We start from the raw sequence: 22,158 nt of genomic DNA, 5'->3' as shown, positions 1-22,158 counted from the left end.
AGTCTGTTGGACCGTTGGGGCACCAAGCAAGATTTGTCGACCGTCTTTCTCCATTCCTCCCTGTTTTTTGCCTTGTTTAAAACCTCTATCAATGGTAGGCCCGTCCATTCTTTTATGTTGTCCTCCCATCGCGTTTTCTATCTGTCTCTTCTTCTTTTTCCTGGTACTGTTCCCTGAAGGAAGGTCTTTGCGAGCCACGTGGATCTTGTAATCTTGTAGGTCAGCTATAGTCCCCCCCCCCCATAAAACTATCCCTCGCCCCTCTCCATTCAGCCGACCTGTCCGAAAGAGTGGTAAATAATTAATAAATACTCATAGCAGAATGGGATCAGCTGCCTCGCGGGTCCTGCTAGGGTGTAACACTGTGTGCTGCAATATGCCTATGGGTCACTTGGTCCAGATTTTCCTCAGTGTTAACTGCCGATGTTTGGGTATAGCCGCAACCGCAACCACAAGGCAGAGGAGGTTTTGGAAGTGTTTTCCTTCTCCTTTTGACCAATGCTTTTTAATTATAATAATTGTGTTGTTTCTTCTTCCTCGTTCTGTGATGTTGGAGCGTTCAGATAACTAGACCAATATGTGAGATGAACTGTTGGAGCGTTCAGATGAACTGCGCAGTGGTTTCCAAACCAGGGAGTTCTCCGTGTAGTTTTCTTTCTATAGAGGTGTTTTGGAGCCAGTGTCTTGTTCGGGTCTCTTGGTAAAGAATGCAGTTTTGAAGGACATGGTGACAGTCCACTTTGGCAGATTTCACTAGTTCCAATATTTAACTTCCGGAACATATGTTGTCTCATTCTGTTGTGTCCGGTTCTGAGGCGAAATATTAGACGTTGATCTTGTTGGGACTTATAAGCGTCGTCTTTTCTTTTTTTATGATTCGTGTAAGAGCTTGTCCATTTCTCGTATATTCTATTTACTATTAGTTTCTTAATTTCTTCTGGAGATAAAGTGCATTTCTTCTGGATAGTATGTGTGTGTGTTTAAAATATATTTTTAAAAGGGGATAAGCTCCACCTGGGATAAAAAAAAGAAAAATGTAGGACTAATTGGTGTGTAGTTCAACAACTATCAACAAGTTAGTGACCCGTGACTCGCCACGCATGGTAGGTACCTTGACAAGCCTGGCCAGTGTTACACTTAGCTCCAAGTAGAGTTAGACTATCAACCTCTTGATATGCATTATTGCGTGGCTTGGCTTAAACGTATGGTTATTTAAAGGCCCATCAATAGCACAATAATCTTTTCTTCTTTAAAGAAACTTCTGGGTAGTATTTATAGAACTCTATAAGGTGCATCGACAGAAGTCTTGTTTTTTTTCTGGTATTAATCTGACTTTTGAAATTAGCCTCTCTCTCTCTCTCTCCTTTCTCCCTCTTTTAATTGCGTTGTCTATATATCTATGTTATTAAAAATGAACAAAAAGAAAACCTACTTTATCGTACAAATCTTAGAAAGAAGAACTCTACACCCATATTGAGTTGTAAATAAGATGGGTGGTTTGCAATTTGGCGGCTGTATTTGTGTAAAAGTTCATTCCTATTAAGTAATTAAAGTATTGTTCAAGAGCTCTTCATCTTCTTCCTCGTGCTCATTTTTATGTTGGAACGTTCAGATGACTAGACCAATCTATGAGATGAACTGCGCAGTGGTTCCCAAATCAGGCAGCTCTCCGTATAATTTTCTTTCTATTGGGGTGTCTTGGGACCAGTGTATTGTACGGGCCTCATGGTAAAGAGAACAGTTTTGAAGGACATGTTGTCTCATTCAGTTGTGTACGGTCCTGAGTCGTAAGTTTAGACGTTGATCTTGTCGGGATAGCTTATAATAGGCATCATCTTTCTTGTGATTCGAATGAGATCTTGTTTATTTCTCATTTATTTTATTTACAATTAGTTTCTTCATTTCTTGTGGATAAAGTGCAATGTTTAATTGTGAGTTTGTTAGCCCACTTTTGGCGATTGTGTCAGCCTTCTCATTTTCTTCTAGTTGTATCCGTTAAAGAGCTAATTGTCACCCCTATTTTTTTTTCTGCGTTATATCAATGTTTTCTAACTTAACATCTCTCATCCCTCTTTTTCGTTAACTGACAATGGAACCATCAAAAGACGGGGGAGGGAAGGAGCAAAAACAAATGGGAGTGCCATCAAATGTCCATGCCGACCAGCAAAATGATTAGGCCAAACACAACCTCGAAGACATCAAAGCAGTGTTGAAGTTCATGCCGCTCGTGCATAGCCAAAAGTACGGTCTAACGTTATGCAAATGATAATACGTAGGCTACAGTGATTAGTGTAATTTTTGTTTATATTCTTGTTGAATTTCAAACATAATTACGTGTAATAATGATTAAAAAAAAAAACATGTTCGGGCACCTGTGTCTCGCTGTTGTCGCTTTTTTTTTAAAGTTGTCTGCATTGAAAAAAACAAATTTTCTTTGATCGCGATCAGACCGACCCATTTGGTACCAGCCCACCGGGCATTTGCCCGTTTGCCCATATAGCCAGTCCGCTCCTGAATGACATTATTAACTGAAGTACATGTTCCTGTATGGAAATGTCTTTATGTAAATGTACTGATACACAATAGTCAATACAATATGACTCTATTTTTTTTTAGTCATACTCAACTTTTGGAAAAGGATGGGGTGTGGAGGTCATTTGGGCCGGATTTAAGTAGGTCTATGTGGAATCCACGGGGCAGGATTTTTGTGGAACCCCTACAATTTTTTTTCAAAGCTTTTAAAAAAGATCCACTTATGAGAGAAAATACTTGTATCTAAAAGCATGCTTTAATTGAAAAGATTGTAAATTTAATCTCACTTTATTTAAGAAAAAAATATTTAATATGCATATTTCAGTTTCAGTATTAAGTAGTGTACATTTTTGAGTTTGTGGAGGGTAAGGCGGTTCTTTTGGGTGAAGCACTCGTGATCTCTCAAGGCCGTGACATTGACCCCTAGGCAGTAGCCGATACGGAAGAAGTAGAACAAAAAATACGAAGAGGTCAGGGGTTATTATTAGACCGTGTGTTGGGCAGATAAATAAACGAGTGAGGTGACAGACTGGTTTGATCGTGTTTTGGTTTCTCTGTCGGCACTAGGACATCTTGCTGGTAGATTTACAAGTAACGTAAGTCTTAACTATTAATAGATTTCTATAACTTGATCTAGATCTATATTACATAAATATAGATCTGTATTTTCGATATTATAGGTATTATTACTTAGTATATCATTATACTGATATAGAATCTATGACCCATTTGACTGATTTGAGGACATTTCAGTATTGAAATTGAATTATTATTAATGATGCTATTTAATTGAAATCGTTTAATCGATTAACAAGTCTACTCTATATGAATAGAATAGTGTATCTATATCATATAAAAATAATATATGTATGTTGAGGGGTAGCTTTGATAGCTGAGCCATTAAGTATGTATCATTAAAGCCAGCCTATACAGTCAATATAAGCACATGGCTGACACAAGGCATGATAAGGCATAACATATCCCATGTTAACCATAGCACAGGTTCACAGGACTCAGGAGCGTATCGTAAGAGACCTGGGTAACACCCCATTTTTTAAGCAAATATCAAATGTCTAATGATCATCACCTTGTTACTAGCTTTAACGTTATATTTTATAAATATATACTAGACTCTAGACTGTAGTTACTCTAGAGCTGCTAATTTATTACTATGATTGTATCATAGAAATTGTAATAGATCTTCACCAGTACATTAGGCTATGATTAGGTAGGTTATCATTAGTCGATCTAGCCATTGGTGGGAAGTTTTACCCATTTTAGTGCATTTTCTAGTCCTACACTTTTGCCTATAGTATGGATTCGAACTAACCCAAAGTACTTAAAGCGTAGAAAAACTGATAGCCTTGAAATGTTTGCATTGCTGGAATACATAATGTAGTGATTTGAGTCTCTATGTAGCCTACTTAACAGACTTGTATTACAATTTTGTTGTGTGTTTAAGTTATCTTATCTTATAAAAGTTGAAGTCTGCCCTTGCTTAAGAAAACTGACATAAATTTAAAAAAAAAGGGTAACATATATATTATCAAAAAAAAAAAAAAAAAACATATTCTGCGTAGCGTTAGAGTGTATATGATCTATATATTACAAGATATGAATATATCTGCCACGTTTTAAGAGCAGTATGTTTACAATTATTAGCCTATTAAATTGTAATTGCACTTACTATTTTTTTAATAAGAAATATGTCATCTCATTTGCATTTTATTCTTCAATGTGCACATCTCTATAAATATTTGCTTTATTAAGATGATAATGATATTATAATTGCATTTTGCTAGGATGAATTATGAATCATATTGTTAAATAAATATCTATGTAATTCTAGATTTAGACCTAAATCACTATGTTACAAGTCATAAGCTTACATTTTCCCTCTTCATTAAAAGTATAAAAGATAATATAATATTGTCGCCAATGAAACAAAGCAACATTATATTAAAGACTTAATTATAAATCCAAGCCAGCCTTAGGCATCTAAGGCAATCTAGGTAGCTGTCTAGGGCCTCAGATTAATGGGGGCCTCACAAAGGACAATAAAAAAATTTTTTTTAAACAAATTACAAAGCAACTAAGATGCAAGAATGCTTAAACAAGTCTGGTAAATATATCTATTGAACAAGATATTGTTCATCTCTTGATAATACAGAATTTATTCAAGACTTTTCTTCCATCAAAGAATGGAAAGTTGATTTGTTTAATAAGGTTTAAGAAGCTTAAAGAATGCTACGGAAATCGTTATATAGGCTTATTTGTTTCAGTTTTATGTTGATATACATACATATTTTTTTTATAGAATGTTTTATTTTATTTTTCAGTGTTATTATTTTTTTTCTATGCTTTGGGGCCACTAAATTCACTTTGCTTAGGGCCTTCAATAAGTCTGACTGAATCAACAGTTTTTTCTTATTTATACAACTAAATTTTATTTCTAATGATGAAAGAATGGGGATAAAAAATTATAAACAAAGAATCTTGATCCTTATTCCCCTTTAACCTTTACACACAAAGTTTTTCCCTATTACTGTACCAGCTCTTCTAGACCCTTCTTCACAACTTTTTTTTTTTCACGAGTTACTTCCCCCCTTCTTATCATTCCTCTTTCTTTAACTGTTTTAACATTAACTAAATCATTAACTGTTGAAAAGAAAAGAACAAAATATTTTTTCATTCTATTTTCTTTCAGATGATATTCTTTGTTGTATTTAAGATTTGCCTAGTGTTGTATTTCATGGGTAATATGAAACAAGTGGAGGTGCGGTGGCTGAGCGGTAAAGCGCTTTGGCTTCGGGACCGGGGTTCGAATCCTGGTGAAGACTGGGAATTTAATTTCGGGACCTTCGGGCGCCTCTGAGTCCACCCAGCTCTAATGGGTACCTGACATTAGTTAGGGAAAAGTAAAGGCGGTTGGTCGTTGTGCTGGCCACATGATACCCTTGTTAACCGTAGGCCACAGAAACAGATGACCTTTACACCATCTGCCCTATAGACCACAAGGTCTGAAAGGGGAACTTTTTTTTTTTTATGTAACAAGTAATTAGTCCTAAATATCTCTATATGGCGATTATCACAACGTTTGACTTTTACTGGGAGTCTGGAAAACATTTATTTTATAAACCTAAGCCGAAATGGACTTAAAAAAAGAGGGCAATGTACATTCCCTTATTATTCATGCATTAGCTAAAATTAGCGACCTCATCTATACACAGTCCAAAATCTCTACCCTCCCTTTTTTTTTTGTTTATCCTCCCACGTTTATTTATTTACAAAACAAAAAGTCAATAAGTTTTCTAGACAGAGCAAACACTGCCAACTGTAAATCCTTCTGAAGTTTATCCCATGGCCAGTTAAAAGCTATATTGAAAGCTCCTCACGCAAGTTAGTAAAGGTCTAGGTATGCAGATGCCAAAGTTCATAAGCTTGGCTCCATATAATGCTTTAGACCCTGGAACATTTATCCACGTTTTTTTTTTTTATTTTAAATTTAGGTTCCGGGGGCATGACCAATTGGGGGCCCTGCATTTTGAGTAATATTTAATGTTATTTAAAAAAGCAATTTCGAACACTTATTTTGGGGGCCCAGTGGGATTTTCAAACTCCCCCCCCCCCCCGCTACTCCACTTATTTTAAGTCTAATAAAGAGGCTTGCTATAACTTCTTGTAACGCATACATGTTTTTGTCTATACTATATTGTGTACATGTTGTGTTTACCCCCTTCCCGCAAACACTTTACATATATTTTTCTTTCAGTTATTTCCAACCTTTGAACTGATCTATGCAAAATATCACACGTTTTGTGAATACCGATTGGTGCGAATTAGTTGTTGGCGTAATGGAGTCGCGCCCCTTTGATGTACATTTCTTTTTCATTCTAAATCGTGCAGCGCGGGGCGACTGCTTTCAAGAGACCTGACCGGAAAACCTTTTGACTAATCTTACCAATGAGATCCAGATATATGGATACATCAGTTTGTAATCAAAAGTAGAGCACGTCAAATAAATTGCTGAATCATTCATTGGCAACAGGTTTTTAAAGCGTCGGTCAGTGCAACTCGTATACATTATGACCCCTCATTATCTTATATCAATCCTTAACCCTAACACATTTCAGCATATTAGTGCTTGTTTATATTTGAAAAAAAAATATTTTGATGACTCTCTTTGTAAAGAAAGGGCGACCACACTGTAAAGAAGGGGGCGACATCACTAAACTTAAAATGTGTTGTGCCGAAACTCTCTGTTATGGAATGTGTGTGTCGATGGTGACGGTGGGAAGAACTTGACTATGCAGTGAGAATGTTGCAAGATAAGTGGCTTTGTCGTCAGCGGTCTTAGGTAGGGTCTTTGGTAGGACAGACGACTCTAGATTGCTATATAGAAAAGACGTGCTTTGTCTTGAGTTAGACTTTGCCCAGAATACCATTTTATATTATTACTAAAGTCTACTATTTTAATGCATTTCATCTGAAATTGAATGCTTTTATATTGTAATAAAAGTTATACTTAGTTTTATTCTCAAAAAGAAGTTATTTGAAAGTTTTAAAATTTAAAATATAATACGCCAACAGCGGTTTAGTTGTCTATCAGCAATATGTTGCAACAAGTCAACACGCTCTGCTCTTTTTTTTTTTGGGGGGGGGGTTAATTAAAAAATATTGAGGAAATATTGTAGTGAGTCTTTTGCTTCTTTACATGCTCCATTCGAGGGTTTGGGTTTAATACCCTTGAGATAATTATTCGTTAAATTTCGAGTGTATTTGAAATCCTTCCAGCTTCTAGAGGAGCTATGGCTTAAAGAGGAAATCTTTTAGCGTTTACATTTAATGGTGTAGCGATATACATATCAGATCTCCGAAATAGCCTTGATTTTTTTTTTAGAGACTTAGGATTTGACTTATTTTGAAAATGTTGTGGGCGAACCCTTTTGAATCTAGGTGTTTCGAGTTCGAATCCAGCTTCAAAGACTTGGATTCTAAGTTTCGTGATTTTAGGAAGCCCCCAAGTCCTGACATGCGTTGGTCATTGTGCTGTCCACCCTCGTTAACTTCTGTCGCAGAGACAGTTGAGATTTACATCATCTGCCCTAATAGGCATACCTTGCTAGATCCAAAAAAAAAAATCGTTTAACCTAATTTACTAATTACCCTGTGTAAAGTTATACATATGAAAAGTGAATATTTTGATGTGGTTATCAATACGTGTGCTACATATGAATGAAGAGATGGTGGAGTCTTCAAAAAGTCCACACCGCCACACTAGACCAATGTGTTCCCATAACACCCGAATGAAATAACATTATACAACAATAGAAGAATCGCTAACAGAATCTTTTTTTTTTTTTGTCACACATATGACACCACATCATTGTTTTGTTTTATTCTGACCTCTTTCCCTCTTTTTTTTTTCCCTATGTGTGTGTGCGTGCGTGCAACGTTAAACTGTGTGTTAATTGTTCTCGAAGACCAGTCACACGTTTTTTCATCCTCCATTTTGAATATTTTAAAACTCCAGCTTGCCGCTCCACAATAATACACACAAAAAAATGCAGAGTTGGCACAAACATTTTGCTCTCCCTAAGGCCAAAAAACTGCAATCCTTGACTCAGAAACATTCACGGTAATCTGAACTAGAAAATATTTTTGGTGGTGGTGGGGGGGGGGGGTGTTAAAAACAAGTTGGCGACACACATTAGACGCGACTGAGTTGACCTAATGGAAATGGCGATCAATCCGTCCCTGGCGAGGGACTATGGGGCGTGATTTGAACTGGGCTGATAAAAAGAATAGAGGGCAGTTGGAGCTATGTAGGGCAAGGCTATTAAAATCTTGGACCTGTTGCGTTGGTCGCGTATCAAGGAAAGGTCTGCTGCATGGTCGTGGTCAAACCTAACACGCGGACTTCGGGTGGTGTCAGTACATTTCCTGACCTCTTGACCTTTACACCCCGAAAATTCACCCTTGTTGGCTAAATAACAAAGCCTCTCGCCTATTCTCCTACACAGTCTTACTTTTCCCGTGATACAATAGGATAGTAAAAGTTATCACGGGTGAGAGAAATAGACCCCCCCCCCAAAAAAAAAGGCATACGTTGATTTTCGGGGTTTAGAATCCACTGGTAGGCTGCTGTGGAGAGAAAAAAAGCGAAATCCCTACCTTAAATGGTACTGAGAAGTGGGTGTGGAGTCTTGTTTGGGTTTCACTCATGGGACACTAAAAGAAATCTGAATACAAACGCTCACAATGTTTATCTACTTTCTAAATGGGTTAGGGCGGGTAAGGAAAAAAAGACTAAAGGCTCTTTTACAAAAAAAAAAAAAAAAAAAAAAGGACATTATATAATACGTCTTCGTCAATTCTTATGTTTAGATATCTATGTGCTACATCAGAATAGTGAATCATGTTCTGTTCACATCTTTTGAGTTTGTTTTTTGCCAGAAAGAGGTGATGAGTTCAATACATCACGCTGCACGTGGAGATGTATAGGCCTGTGGAACACTTGAGAAACTGGAACAGACACAAAATAGAGCAGTGAGATTCATAACAAACGAATATTCACATTTGACTAGAGTAACACCTTTAGTTAAATCACTAAATTTAGAAAGCCTTCAGGACAGAAGACTTGAAAGTAAAGTAGCAATTATACATAAAACACTGAACCATAGTCTTCAAATACAACAAAATTTAATAAAATACTCTGAAAGACACAAAGATACACATTCCTCGTTCCATATGCTAGGACAAATTTGTACAAATGCTGCTTTTCCCTAGTGCTATTAGATCATGGAAACGGTTGCCTGAGCTAGCCTGGAAAACCAGTGACTTGGCAGAATTTAAGTCATTGGTTAATATATATGACTGAATGCATGACGCGTAGGACGTAATCATCTACTTTTGAAGTAACGTCTGTATTATATAAGATAAGTCGCACGCCTGTTCAAAGCGATAACATCGCGACAAATGACAGTCATGGAGTATAGATCTACATCTAAACTCTTTAGTGAACCCAATGCCCCCTTATATTCACCTATTTATTTATTTATAATGTGACAAAACCAAGTGTTTTTTTTTTTAAAGGTGTACAACTAGAATTGATTTGTTAAAAAAGTGCACGGGTCTATTGTTGTAGAATGTTATTTCATTCGGGTGTCAGGGGGGGGGGACACATTAGTCTACTGTAGTGATGTGTTGGTCATCACCATCATCATCTTTCTTCGTGGAACATATGGCCTCAGTAAAAACACGCCACTCTCCACGGTCTCTTGCTATATTTTTAATGGCTTCCTAGTTCTTTCCGGTCCTCTCGGCTTCATCTAGTATACTGCGTCGCTATGTTCTTTTTGATCTTCCTCTACGTCTTGTTCCCTGGGGGTTCCACTCTTAAGGCCTGTCTAGCTCTATTGCTGGTATCTTTTCTAAGAGTGTGACCAGTCCATCTCCACTACCTCTCAAAGATTTGCAACTCTCTATTTGTATGATTCTTAAACATGGAGAACAACTGAAGCAGCAGCAAAAACAATAACAAGTACACACGTGTTAACAACAGCAAACTATTCAACAAAGGCGCCTATGTAGGCCTATAAAAAAGCCAACGACTCCATCTACTATACAGAAACAATGCTGTGGTAACAAAGGTCACATGTTAATGCAGCGACTGATACGTGCAACTTCAAACTGCTAGTTAGAGATGAAATATACGACACTTCTCCTAAAACCCTAAATATTACAGATCGAGTTGTTTATACAACTCTTTTTGTGTGTATAATAAATCATTAAACACAGAAACAATTTTCGGACACCCTCAGTCGAAAATTACGCTTTTAGAGGACTTTCATCTCATAGCTGAAACAGATCCTTATCCTTGGAAGTCATAATTTGTGTTTTTTTTTTGTTGTTGCTTTTTAACCTTTAGGTACTTAGCTACGTATAACCTTTAGGCCTACTTTTTTTTTTTTTATCCATTTCACGTATGCACTTTTGTCTATCGCCGCTGGTACTGAAAATTAAGACCGTCGTATCTTGACCAATCGCTTAGAGTCGCCAAGTGCCTGAGGGGGGATAGGTCGTTCAAGCTTGATGCGCGAACCACGGGTTGAGAAACCCTGCTGCAAATCTACCGGGAAGAAACTTAACATAGGCTTCGTAGTTTGATGTACTATCGATGGGGGGGGGGGGCAGTCAACACTTTTGCAGATGTTCTACTTTCTGCCCACAACTTCTTAACGAGATTGGCGATGCGTTAACAGAACGCTTGAGGCGAGGAGTTGTGTGTGTCTTTTAAAACTTGTTGGTACAGTACTTTATTAGGCTACATTTACTTACATTAACCATATTATGGAGTCACGCGTCTTTTGTTTTTTCTTCTTCAATTTTTGCAGCTGGATACTTCTTTTGTAAATTGATTCAAAAAATGTCTCTACTTGCAATAGTGCCGCATTTAGATTTGAAAAAGGCCTTAACCTATTTGAAATATAAGGCCCTATACAAGTCCAGATAACATGTCAGAAATATTTCTTGAGGACCCTAAACTATATCTTGTGTTGCCTACAAGTAAACCCGGACCTGTTAATTAATGCAATATATGCAACCTTGCACATTGTATTAATTATAATTGCACTGTGTATGTGAGAAAAAGAGGAAAAGGGGGGGGGGGATAGCTGTATATACTTTTTTTTTTCGATTATCTCCCCATCAATATATTGAACGTACGTGTACAAGTACGTGTATCTTCTGTATTGTCAGTATAGATCTGAGAGACAGTAACCTCCTGTGTCAAACATTTGCTAGGTTTGACGAATCAATAACATGAGCACAATAATACATTGCAGTAAGTCAACACATTATGGATTTTATACGCGTGACAAGATGAAAAAAAAAAGTGTAGTTGGAAAAAAGGGGTGAGTGATGGGAAATAATATATAGGCGTCCTGGTTGTAGACTTAGTCATAGAACTTAACAGTCTTAGAATTTAACACAGAAGTACCGGTACTGATAAAGTGTAAACGCACTGTACAGCATTGAGGACAATGAATTAGAACAGAAGTGTAGATAGCTTGTTTGGGGAAAAGGGGCGGAGATTACTAAAGATTTGTGTCTGGAAAGTGACAGTCAAGGACGGCCTAACACTGCATACATAAATACTGATTTCGACGGGTCCCAGGACGCTCGCCCGAAGCTACATGCATAAGGGCTCGATTTCGGCCTATCACTCCGCTGTCACGTGAACGAGTTTATATCCCTAAAGAAATGCACAACCTATATAAAAAAAACTACACAAAGAAAAAGGAAAGTTTCTTAATTCTATATGCTAGGACCAGGACAAAATCATACGAGAACTCCTTCCCTAGTGCCTTTATAGCATGGAACGATGTGCCCGAATTAGCCAGGAAAACCAATGACTTTGTAAAAATAGAGTTAAAGTCTCTAATTAACAATGTAGCCTACGACTAGATTAAAACACGAATTCGCTTAGGATGTAACAATGTACTTTTATGAAGGAAAGTAGCTTGTCTTATAATATGAGATAACAACTACCACTAGGCCAACTCTTTAGAGAAAAAGTATTAAGAAGTAAATGTAACGGAACGTCAAATAACGATTTCGCTCTTTACCCGCGGTAATTCGCATTGTATTTGCATTAATGTCAGCTGTACTAACCCACATTTCTAGTAGTTGCTGACATTTGAAATCCAAAGTTCGTGGCCAACTACATCGTTTCTCACGCAGCAGGTATAGAATCAGATGAAATATTAACCTACATTCCATTATAAACTTGATGCCAACTTCAAACTTCTTTGTTTATGACAAATTGATTTTAGGTGGGGTTTTTTTTTTATTTCGATTGAATGTTTATGTTTATATCTTCACCCACCCCTTTTTTTTTTCAAATGCATTTGTTTCGCTATTTGCTGCTCTACATGCCAGTAGAAGTTTTTAGATGTAACATGACATTGTGAACGCTATTTAATACTGTTATTCATAAGAGTCACATTTCTTTGACCTAATTTCCACTCAATAACGAAATTTCTGCGCCTGTCTACCTTCTATAACTAATTCGATTTTTTCCCCACTCTAACAAAATATAGATCTACTAACAAACTCATACCCCCCCCCCCCCGTGCTCCCTTCACGTGCGTATTTCAACACTTTTTTTTTTCTTCTCTTCCACAAATTTTCCACAGCCGGTATCCACAAAGTTTAGGTAAATCTGTTTCCGGAAATTTTCCTGCACCCAATGTAAATATAGACTCCATTTCCAGACCGTTTTTTTTCTCCCCCGGACATTGTCGGTGATTTTCCGTACTTAAATGAGGTAGATGGCACTTTCCATTTTCTAGATCTTTAACCCTTAGAAATGTCGAGTTAACGGCTGAAACTATTTATCACTAGGTTGGAAATATTTAAAAAAAAACTGTGACTTTAAAAGTGTATTGCGCAAATGTTGTTTGTTGTTGTTTTTCTACTGGATTAACAAACTCCTTAATTTTAGAAGAACTAGTAAAATTCCCCATTCAGACCTTGCATAGTATTAGGCAGATGATGTTAAGGTCATCTGTTTCTATGGTTATCTGTTTCTATGGTTATCTGTTTCTAAGGTTATCTGTTTCTATGGTTATCTGTTGGTAGTTGGCCTATGTGTAAATAGAAGTTTCAAAATAATCTCGGATAGGAGTAAACGAAGAGAAATCGAAAGGCGGTTCGGTCCCACTATATCTCTAACATTAAGCACAAAACATTCAAACTCCTTAGCTTAAAAAAATAAAACAAAATATGTTTAAATATTATAACCACATTTAATCTTTTTTTTTTCGGTTATTAATCCTTTTTAGGTCTAGAGATGGAGGCACGGTGGTTGAGCGGTAAAGCACTTGGCTTCTGAACCGAGGGTCCCGGGTTCGAATCTTAGTGAAAACTGGGATTTTTAATTTCGGGAGCCCACCCAACTCTAATAGGTACCTGACATTAGTTGGGGAAAAGTAAAGGCGGTTGGTCGTTGTGCTGGCCACATGACACCCTCGTTAACCGTAGGCCACATAATCAGATCATCTGCCCTATAGACCACAATGGTAGACCTTATTAGATTATCTAGGTCAACTAAAACTAGATCTAGATTAACTAGTAGTTAATGATTTAATGTGATGTTGATGCAGAGAGCTCGTTACCCAAACAATAAATCGGTCATTTTATTCTCTGTACACCAATTCTGTACTCTGATGACTTGTCCGTTAAATAAAGAAATGGCTGTTTACGTGTGTGTTACAAGATATCTCAAATTCCCTACTTCGCACATAAACTGTAACATGGATTTTCCTCCCTTGAAACAAGAGTTCCCATGGCACGGAAGGTAAACAACGAGATACAGATGTGTAGATCTAGAAATGTAAACAAGGAAACTTATAGTGAACGCGCTTAACTGAATGGAGAGGATAATTGTACACATTTTTTAAAAAGTCAAAAGATTTGCTTATCTTGTATATTCTTATAAATACGTTTTTTTTAAAGGAGTAATGGACATTATATTACATGCTATATATAGAGTCTAGATCTAGATCTCTAGTCTAGACAGTCTAGTATCGACTTCGTATCCGTCGTCATAATATTGGACTGCGATTCGCTTCTTTTCGGTAACCGCGCCCCCCCCCCCCCTTCAATAGAATTAGTATTTCGTACATCGAAAAATACCCAGATTTATATCTTGTTTCTCCTCACGTGTAGTCATTAAAAATAAATTCTTATGGCGTGACCAAAACTTTTTTTTTTTAACTTCTCTTTAGATACACATATCCAACTTGAAGTCCTTTCTTGTTTACAGAACAGTGCATTCCTTTTCTGTTTTATCGTCTGTATGATGCTAGAGTACATTCGAGTCTGCTAGAGCGCAAGGTCTTAAAGGGGAGCTTTACTTTTAACTTTATGATGCTTCGATTGGCCTTCTAATTATTAGGCTAGGCTAATGTTGGTGCTCGACTGAGTGACGTAGATCTATCTTCTTTTAGTGTGAAATCTATGATTGACAATGCGGCGTAGTAAGGTATCAAAAATATGATATGAAGGTTGCGAAAAACAATCAAGTCAAATATCAGTAGGCTTATATTTACCACACAAAAAAAGACGTTCCAATGGAGATTTGCGTAGGCTACCTGCTACCAACTTTTATAAGTATTAACTGAACAGTAACAAGTGTCGAGACATCCAATAATAACTTGAACTTTTACTTCTTTTCCACTGACTTCGAAATAATTATTAGCCAAAATACCCTAAATCTTGTGGAAAAAACTTATGCGACAACGCGGTCTGTGCCCACACTTTGCCCTATATTTTAACACCGAGTGGCAAAAACTAACAACACGCCAGTACTGTAAGTAAAGGTTCGTCTGAATGTAAACATCTCATTTCTTTATTCTATCTAGATCTAATCATTATCGTATTTCGTGTTGATGCTCTCAGTTGTTCTGAATTCGATTAATGTTATTTTTTTATTATTATAATATATTACATCGTGCGTAACATTCTTCAAAGACAAAAGGGTCCTTCGATGGAAAGTTTTACCATTTCATTAGAGTAGAGTAATTAGACTAGACTTAGTGACTTAGATCTCTAGACTCTAGATATAGTCAATATAGAAAAATCTAGATCTAGAGTAATCTAGACTCTACATCTAGATCTATTTAAGTCCACTAGCTAGAGTCTAGACGTGACTAGATTCTAGATCTAGATTAATATAGTTATATTGTTATATAGAATATAGAGTCAGAGTCTACCTACTTTTAACTTTACTAGACTACAGTGAGTTAGTACAGTACTGGACGACTCTACTCTATTGACTCTATTATTATTATATTTTATATAAATATAATACTCTATACAGTCTATACTTCTAGTAGTAGTAAATATAGATCTAGGTCATAGGTCTAGTCTAACTAGATATATAATAATAAGTTATTTTACTAGATCTAGATCTATAATCTATATTATATTGTATATAGATCTATATTGTAGGCCTATATAGAATCTAGTATATTTAATATTTTGTCTTTTAACTTTATAAATAATCTAGAGTCTAGATCTAGACTAGTTACTAGATCTAGATTTATAATAGAGTCTATTATAATAGATTAATGTAGTAGATATATCAAAAATATCATTATATCCTTATAATTATCTAGATATTATAATTTATATCAGTATATTATAGATTTACATCTGGACTTTAGTTAGAGATCTAGATGTATTCTATATAGAGATCTCGTTTATTCTAGTATATAAAAGTTGATAGAACTAGACTCTATATATACTAATATAATCATATCTAAATCAAGTAAATCTAATAATCTAATAGATCTATTTAGACTAGATCTTTATTCTATTGGATCTGTCCTTATTTTTGTTATGTTCTGTTGGTGTTGGGCTTAGGCATAGCCTTTTGATCAATAATAATGCTTAATACTAAAGCGTTTTTAGTGTGGCTAGATTTTTAGGGCTGGGTGATGCAACTGTATGAAACACTAACAGAGTGTGTGTAGCTGTAGTATAATATAGATATAGAAATAAATAAAAAGATCTACAATTTTTCATCAGTCTCTGTAGGGAGATAAATAAATCTAGAAGCTATAGATGAAAAATCTGATTTCACATTGTCATTATTAATTATAGTTTTAATTCTATTTACAACTACTTTTTTTTGTCTTCTGTAATAGTTCCATTTTGTTATTAAATTTAGGAAGCGCATATATTTCATTTGTAAACATGTTTAGTAAACCATTTTTAAAACAAGTTTTTTTTAAGTTCATGGCCTTTTTGGTTTAGTGAATTATGATATTCCCATTTGTGTAGAAAATTAAGCTGTCAGCCTAGATGGAAATAATATTTCAAGTTAGTCTCAAATAAATAAATCTCCACTCGTAATTAATTTATTGCAAAATATATAGATAGTCAACCTACGTTCTGGTATTATATGAGAATTTGTATTTCTATATTCTTTTTATCACAGTCTCAAATAAATGAGTTTAGACTGTAATTGATAGTAATGTAAGTATGTAATTTATAGGAATTTCAGAACAAGTTATCTGATCCACTAGTATTCATGTACACACTAACTAATTAACAAAAGTGTAATGAATTTCTCCTTTACCCTATAGATATAAAGTTGAATGGGGTAAATCAGACCAGCTGGCTATTAGGACCAAAATGATTGCACCCCTTTTAGTCTGATTAACAGGATTTGATTGTATATCAATTCAGGTCTAGACTTATACCGAGTGCATATTAATATGCTACAAATTTATCATAGAGCTATAAGCTATGGCATAAAGTGGATAGTGATTTCCTTTAGCAGGTCTTCGTTGTCTCTGTATGGCTGTGTTCATTAGCTAGAGTATGATAGGCTTTGACCAAAAGTGTCTCTCTGCCTAATGATATCAATGTTAGATTGGCTATGCTTGTGTCTGCTACTTCTAAGTTTCTAACTTAAGAACAATTCTTATGTTTGTATGGATAAACTCAATTGATTTGATGCTATGACAAGTGGTGCTTACAATGATAGGGTGATGATATTAAATCATGTGTTGATTATATTTTTTAGAAACCATTTTCATTTGTTCAACAGGTTTACAAGTTAACACACGGCCACAATGAATGTCCCAGGACAAGGTGCACCAGGTAACAAGCAGTTACTGGAGAAATACCTGACTCTAGCTCAGCCAGATGACCAGGTAAGCTTACTATGATTTTTTTTTTCTCACAAATGTAATACATTTTCATTTTATTTTCTGATAGCTGTAACTAAGTATAACAAAGATAACATGGAAACCAAATATGATTTTAAAAAAATAAATATTTATTTCTAATTTAACATATTAGCAGGCGATGTGAAAAAAAAATTAAAACAGATATATATATATAAGAATAAGCAAAGTAGATTTCAAGTCCTTTAAATATTTGCATTTTTTTAAAATCTAATTACTCCATTTTAGATCTGTTATAAAAAAAAACAATTAACAAGATGCTTAGAAAACTAGGTCACATATTTGTATATGTATATCCTTCCATGCTGCAGGATCAAATATGGATTACATGTCTAGAGTACATTGAAATTTAGTTATCTTGTTCTAAGAACAACTGTCATTATGAGATAATTGCATGGCAAGTTTGGGTAAACCCATTTTCACACTTTTATTTTCATGGCTAAATAAAAAAAAATGTGAAGGCAACATTCCCCATGTTTGACATAGATCTAAATTCAATCCAGTAGATCAGTAATACCCAAACTTATTATTGTTTAAAAATGTGCTGCTTAGTTTTAAAGCTGAACCGAGCAGCCAGTTGCACCAGGTTCCACACAGAAATATTTTTAGCAGCCTCGATTGACAAAAAATAAATTATAAAATTATTAGCTGAAATAATTACACTTACAAAAACCTAAAAAAAAAATAATCCCTTCTTTGTTGCTCTCCTATAGATCATGGCAGAGTATGTTTGGATTGATGGAACAGGGGAAGGCATAAGGAGTAAGTGCAGGACACTGGACTTTGAACCCAAGAAACCAGAAGGTGATTGCTTTTTAAAAAAAAAATCAATTTTTAGTTCTGAGTTTTCGTTCTTGAACTTGTCTGGGCGTGTCCCCGCTGCTTCAGGATTTGTTGCTTATCAGTTCCTTATAGGACTGCTCATGACTAATATGTACACTTCTTAATAAAAGTTCTAGTTATGTTTGGTGTTTAATATAGGTCAGGGAGTTCAATTCTCTGATTTTCGTTTGGTTAATGAATCACAAAACTGTGTGCTCCCAATGTTTGTAGATTTTTATGTCCCCCATTTTTTTTAACATTTTACAGACATATTACTTTTGGCCAATTGTTTATTCATTGTTGCTAATTTTCACATTAAAATGTAGTTGTATAAAGACATGAGCTAAACTTTGATATTAAAATTATGCATATTAAGTGTTTAACATCCCTATAACATTTTTCTTTCATATTTTGTCATATATCAGCTCAATCTGTCTGTTTTTCTGTCTGTCTGGTACAAAGTTTGAACACATTATTTCTCCCACACCCATTCTCAGATCAAGTTGAAACTTGTGCACAATTATATCTTAACCCCAAACCTGACAAAACATGAATCAATTAGAAAATCAACCAATTAGTCAATTATTGGTAATTAATTATTTTGTTTGATAGTGAAAAAGAAAAATAACTTCTACATTCTTGAGTGATATAATTTTATGTTCAGAGTTCTTCCTCTTAGATAAGCTTTTTATTTAAAAAAAAAAAAAGGATTTCATTTAATTGGTTTTGTTATATTATTGTTTAGTTTGTTGGCTGGAGAAGAAACCATGTTCTTAATGCTTCACATTTTAAAAGTTTTGATAAGCCCCTTTGTTCTTCACCCATTTAGAAATATATTCCACATTATGCTAATCTTTCCATGGATTTTTAACAATGTGTATTTAAGACTTTCAAGTTCTCACTTTAAAGAACTGATGATAAACTAATTTTTTGTTTTTAGAAAGTAGAAAAACATGAGCATATGACCTCCACTCTAGTTTTCCCCATTTAGTCATTCAATGCTTTGTATAAATATAGCATGGCACTGGACTGGCATATAATGGAGATCTTGTGTTAACATGTTTTTTATGGTTTTTTTTTTGTTTTGTTTTTTCTGATAGATTGTCCTATCTGGAACTTTGATGGTTCTAGCACTTATCAGGCAGAGGGCTCCAACTCAGACATGTACCTGTACCCATGTGCCCTGTTCAAGGATCCCTTCCGAGGAGGGAAAAACATGCTAGTTTTATGTGAGGTTTACAAATACAACAAGAAGCCTGCAGGTCAGTAAGAGTTTAGTACCTCAGTTGTTGTAGTTGAGATGGTGCATTCTGAAATTTCATGTCACTTGATCTCTACATTAATTTCTTCATTGCTTCACGTAAGTGGTCAGTGATAAAGCCTACTTTATTAAATAACTGTTGAAGAGAGGTTCCATTGTCTAGTAAACATTTAGGCTGATGTTTCTGCATATAAAATAAACTACTTTAATAAATAACTGAGGGAGAGAGGTTCCATTGTAAACATTTAGGCTGATGTCTCTTGTTCTCTACATTATTTCTTGATTGCTTCACATAAGTGGTCAGTGATAAAGCTTACTTTATTAAATAACTGTGGGAGAGAGGTTCCATTGTCTAGTAAACATTTAGGCTGATGTTTCTGCATATAAAATAAACTACTTTATTAAATAACTGAGGAGAGAGGTTCCATTGTCTAGTAAACATTTAGGCTGATGTTTCTGCATATAAAAAAATTAACTACTTTATTAAATAACTGAGGAGAGAGGTTCCATTGTCTAGTAAACATTTAGGCTGATGTTTCTGCATATAAAAAAATTAACTACTTTAATACTTAACTTTAATAATTAACTACTTTAATACTTTAAACTACTTTATTAAATAACTGAGGGAGAGAGGTTCCATTGTCTAGTAAACATTTAGGCTGATGTTTCTGCATATAAAAAAACTAACTACTTTAATACTTAACTACTTAACTTTAATAATTAACTACTTTAATGCTTTAAACTACTTTAATAAATAATTGAGTGAGAGAGGTTCCATTGTAAACATTTAGGCTGATGTTTCTGAATATAAAACAAATTACTTAAATAACTGTCTAGTAAACATAAATGTGTATTACTTGAGTTATTATCTCTTATCCCAAACACAACACACGCAGATCCCTTTAATCATACACTGAAGTAAACATGTGTTTATTGAAATAAACTCCTTTAAAACTATCCACTAAAAATTTTTTTTTACGTATAAATCCGAACTTTGAAATGAGTTTGCAATGACAGTGATAAATATAATATAAATTGAATCAATGCTATTGTGGTAATAATCATGATTAGCTAATAATGTAGCTCGACTGACTGTATGAACTGATCAAGAATGACAACAATACCTTTTATAGTATTTTAAAAGACTTTTTCAGAAACCCTATTCAGTGGTCCACTGTATTTGTGTACAAATTAACTGTGGTTAAAGTATCAATTTAAACATTTGCAGGTCTATTTTTTTTTTAAGAACTTCTTTAACCTGCATTAAGGATTCTGAGGTAGATGGTTTCCAAGCAAAACTCTGAAGGAATGAGCTTCAATATTCATTGTGCTGGAGATAGTTTTTTACAAAGCTTGTATCAACTAACTCTCTTATTTAAAAAAAAATGCATTAAAAAGCGATCATTGTCATATTCATCCAGATGCCCCTTCTTTCTCCCCCCATCGGTTTTCCAACTGGCCCAGACAAGTGATAGGGAGAATGATAGAAGCATTTGGTCAGAATATTTCTAATTGCACAGATTTATTATTGTCTAGATCTATTACAAATTTAAATACATGACTGATCCAAACTAATTGATACAACTACACTTAATATAAGCTTTGGTTTGGTTCTTTTTTTTAAAAAGTATTTTTTGTTATTTTCTTGTTGCGTGTTAGGTTTTACTCTGCAAGCAACCTTTTTTTTTTGTTATTTCGTGGTTATAATATTTACTGTATTCTTCATCTTCAGAGACTAACAGAAGGAAAACTTGTAATGAGGTCATGAAGCAGGCAGCTGCTTCAGTTCCTTGGTTTGGCATTGAACAAGAGTACACCTTGTTGGACTATGATGGTCATCCTTTTGGTTGGCCAAAGAATGGTTTCCCAGGACCCCAAGGTAAGGACACTTAATTTTGTATTCACTGTACATGTGTGCATACATTATTAATTTTTTTTTTTATTCTTATCCATATATAAAATGATGTACACTCACAACTCTCATGACACTTAATCAGGGCTGCTTTAATGAGTTCAAAATTAATGCATCTACAAGAACATGTTCTTGTATTTTAAAGAACTAATCTCTCCAGACTTGGCCTAAATTGTGCCAATGGCCAAAAACCCAAATATCACTCTCTATCTGTCACTCGGATAGTATTGTGCTCTAAGGACTCGATCCAACTGTTATACTTTTTTCCTTCAAAACATTATTTCGCAAGTCTTTTCAGTGCATGTAACTTACTCCTTCATTAGCTGAACACTTCCCATGCTTCACTAGATTTAAGAAGAACATTGTGGCCTCCCTGTTTAGAACTTATTTAGATTAGTTTAACTTTTTAAAAGCGTCTTGAGCCTACATTATGTATGTTAACAGGGCTATATAAATTAGACGATTATTATTACTGAGGTTAACATTTTTTTTAAAGATTTAGCTAACAGAACATAAATACAGTAATGAAGTGACCTAAAACCCTCACATTATATTTGTGAACAGCGCTATACAAATTAAATTATTACTGTTAATATAATTACTACTGAGGTTAAAATCTTTTAAAGATTTAACTAACAGAACATACATACAGCAATTAAGTGCCCTAAGACCCTCATCATCATCATCAAACTCCATTTGAGTGAGGGCTTGAGAGGCTTAAATCCTCTCTTGCAAAAGCCCTGGACAGAAACCCTGCTTTCTTGTGTAGTGCTTACACGTCACCATACAGGTCGAGAATTTTTGGCTTTCCAGACCTGTCGATGTGGAGATCAGCAAGTCTGGGGCAGTCAAACAGAGTATGAGGCACG

General features: G+C 35.0%; 1 protein-coding gene across 4 annotated transcripts in view; it reads left to right on the top strand.

Annotated features, from left to right (window-relative positions):
• The window catches only part of LOC106050255 (glutamine synthetase), a 43,796-nt gene that overhangs the window by 4,775 nt on the left and 16,863 nt on the right, over nucleotides 1-22,158 (top strand). Inside the window, exons 1-5 of one of the 4 annotated variants that reach the window (XM_056040862.1) lie at nucleotides 2,975-3,128; nucleotides 17,156-17,261; nucleotides 18,008-18,098; nucleotides 19,217-19,378; nucleotides 21,110-21,256. In XM_056040862.1, coding sequence (XP_055896837.1) covers nucleotides 17,181-17,261; nucleotides 18,008-18,098; nucleotides 19,217-19,378; nucleotides 21,110-21,256 — 481 coding nt within the window. In that variant the 5' untranslated portion in view covers nucleotides 2,975-3,128; nucleotides 17,156-17,180. Of the gene's footprint in view, nucleotides 1-2,974; nucleotides 3,129-14,781; nucleotides 14,919-17,155; nucleotides 17,262-18,007; nucleotides 18,099-19,216; nucleotides 19,379-21,109; nucleotides 21,257-22,158 lie in introns of those variants that run through there. The other 3 variants (XM_056040864.1, XM_056040865.1, XM_056040863.1) reach the window with 3 other exon arrangements.

This window comes from Biomphalaria glabrata, chromosome 9, assembly GCF_947242115.1.
Source record: "Biomphalaria glabrata chromosome 9, xgBioGlab47.1, whole genome shotgun sequence".
Lineage (NCBI taxonomy): Eukaryota > Metazoa > Mollusca > Gastropoda > Planorbidae > Biomphalaria > Biomphalaria glabrata.
The sequence above is the reverse complement of the archived record's forward strand: the minus strand, read 5'-3'. Positions and strand labels throughout refer to the sequence as shown.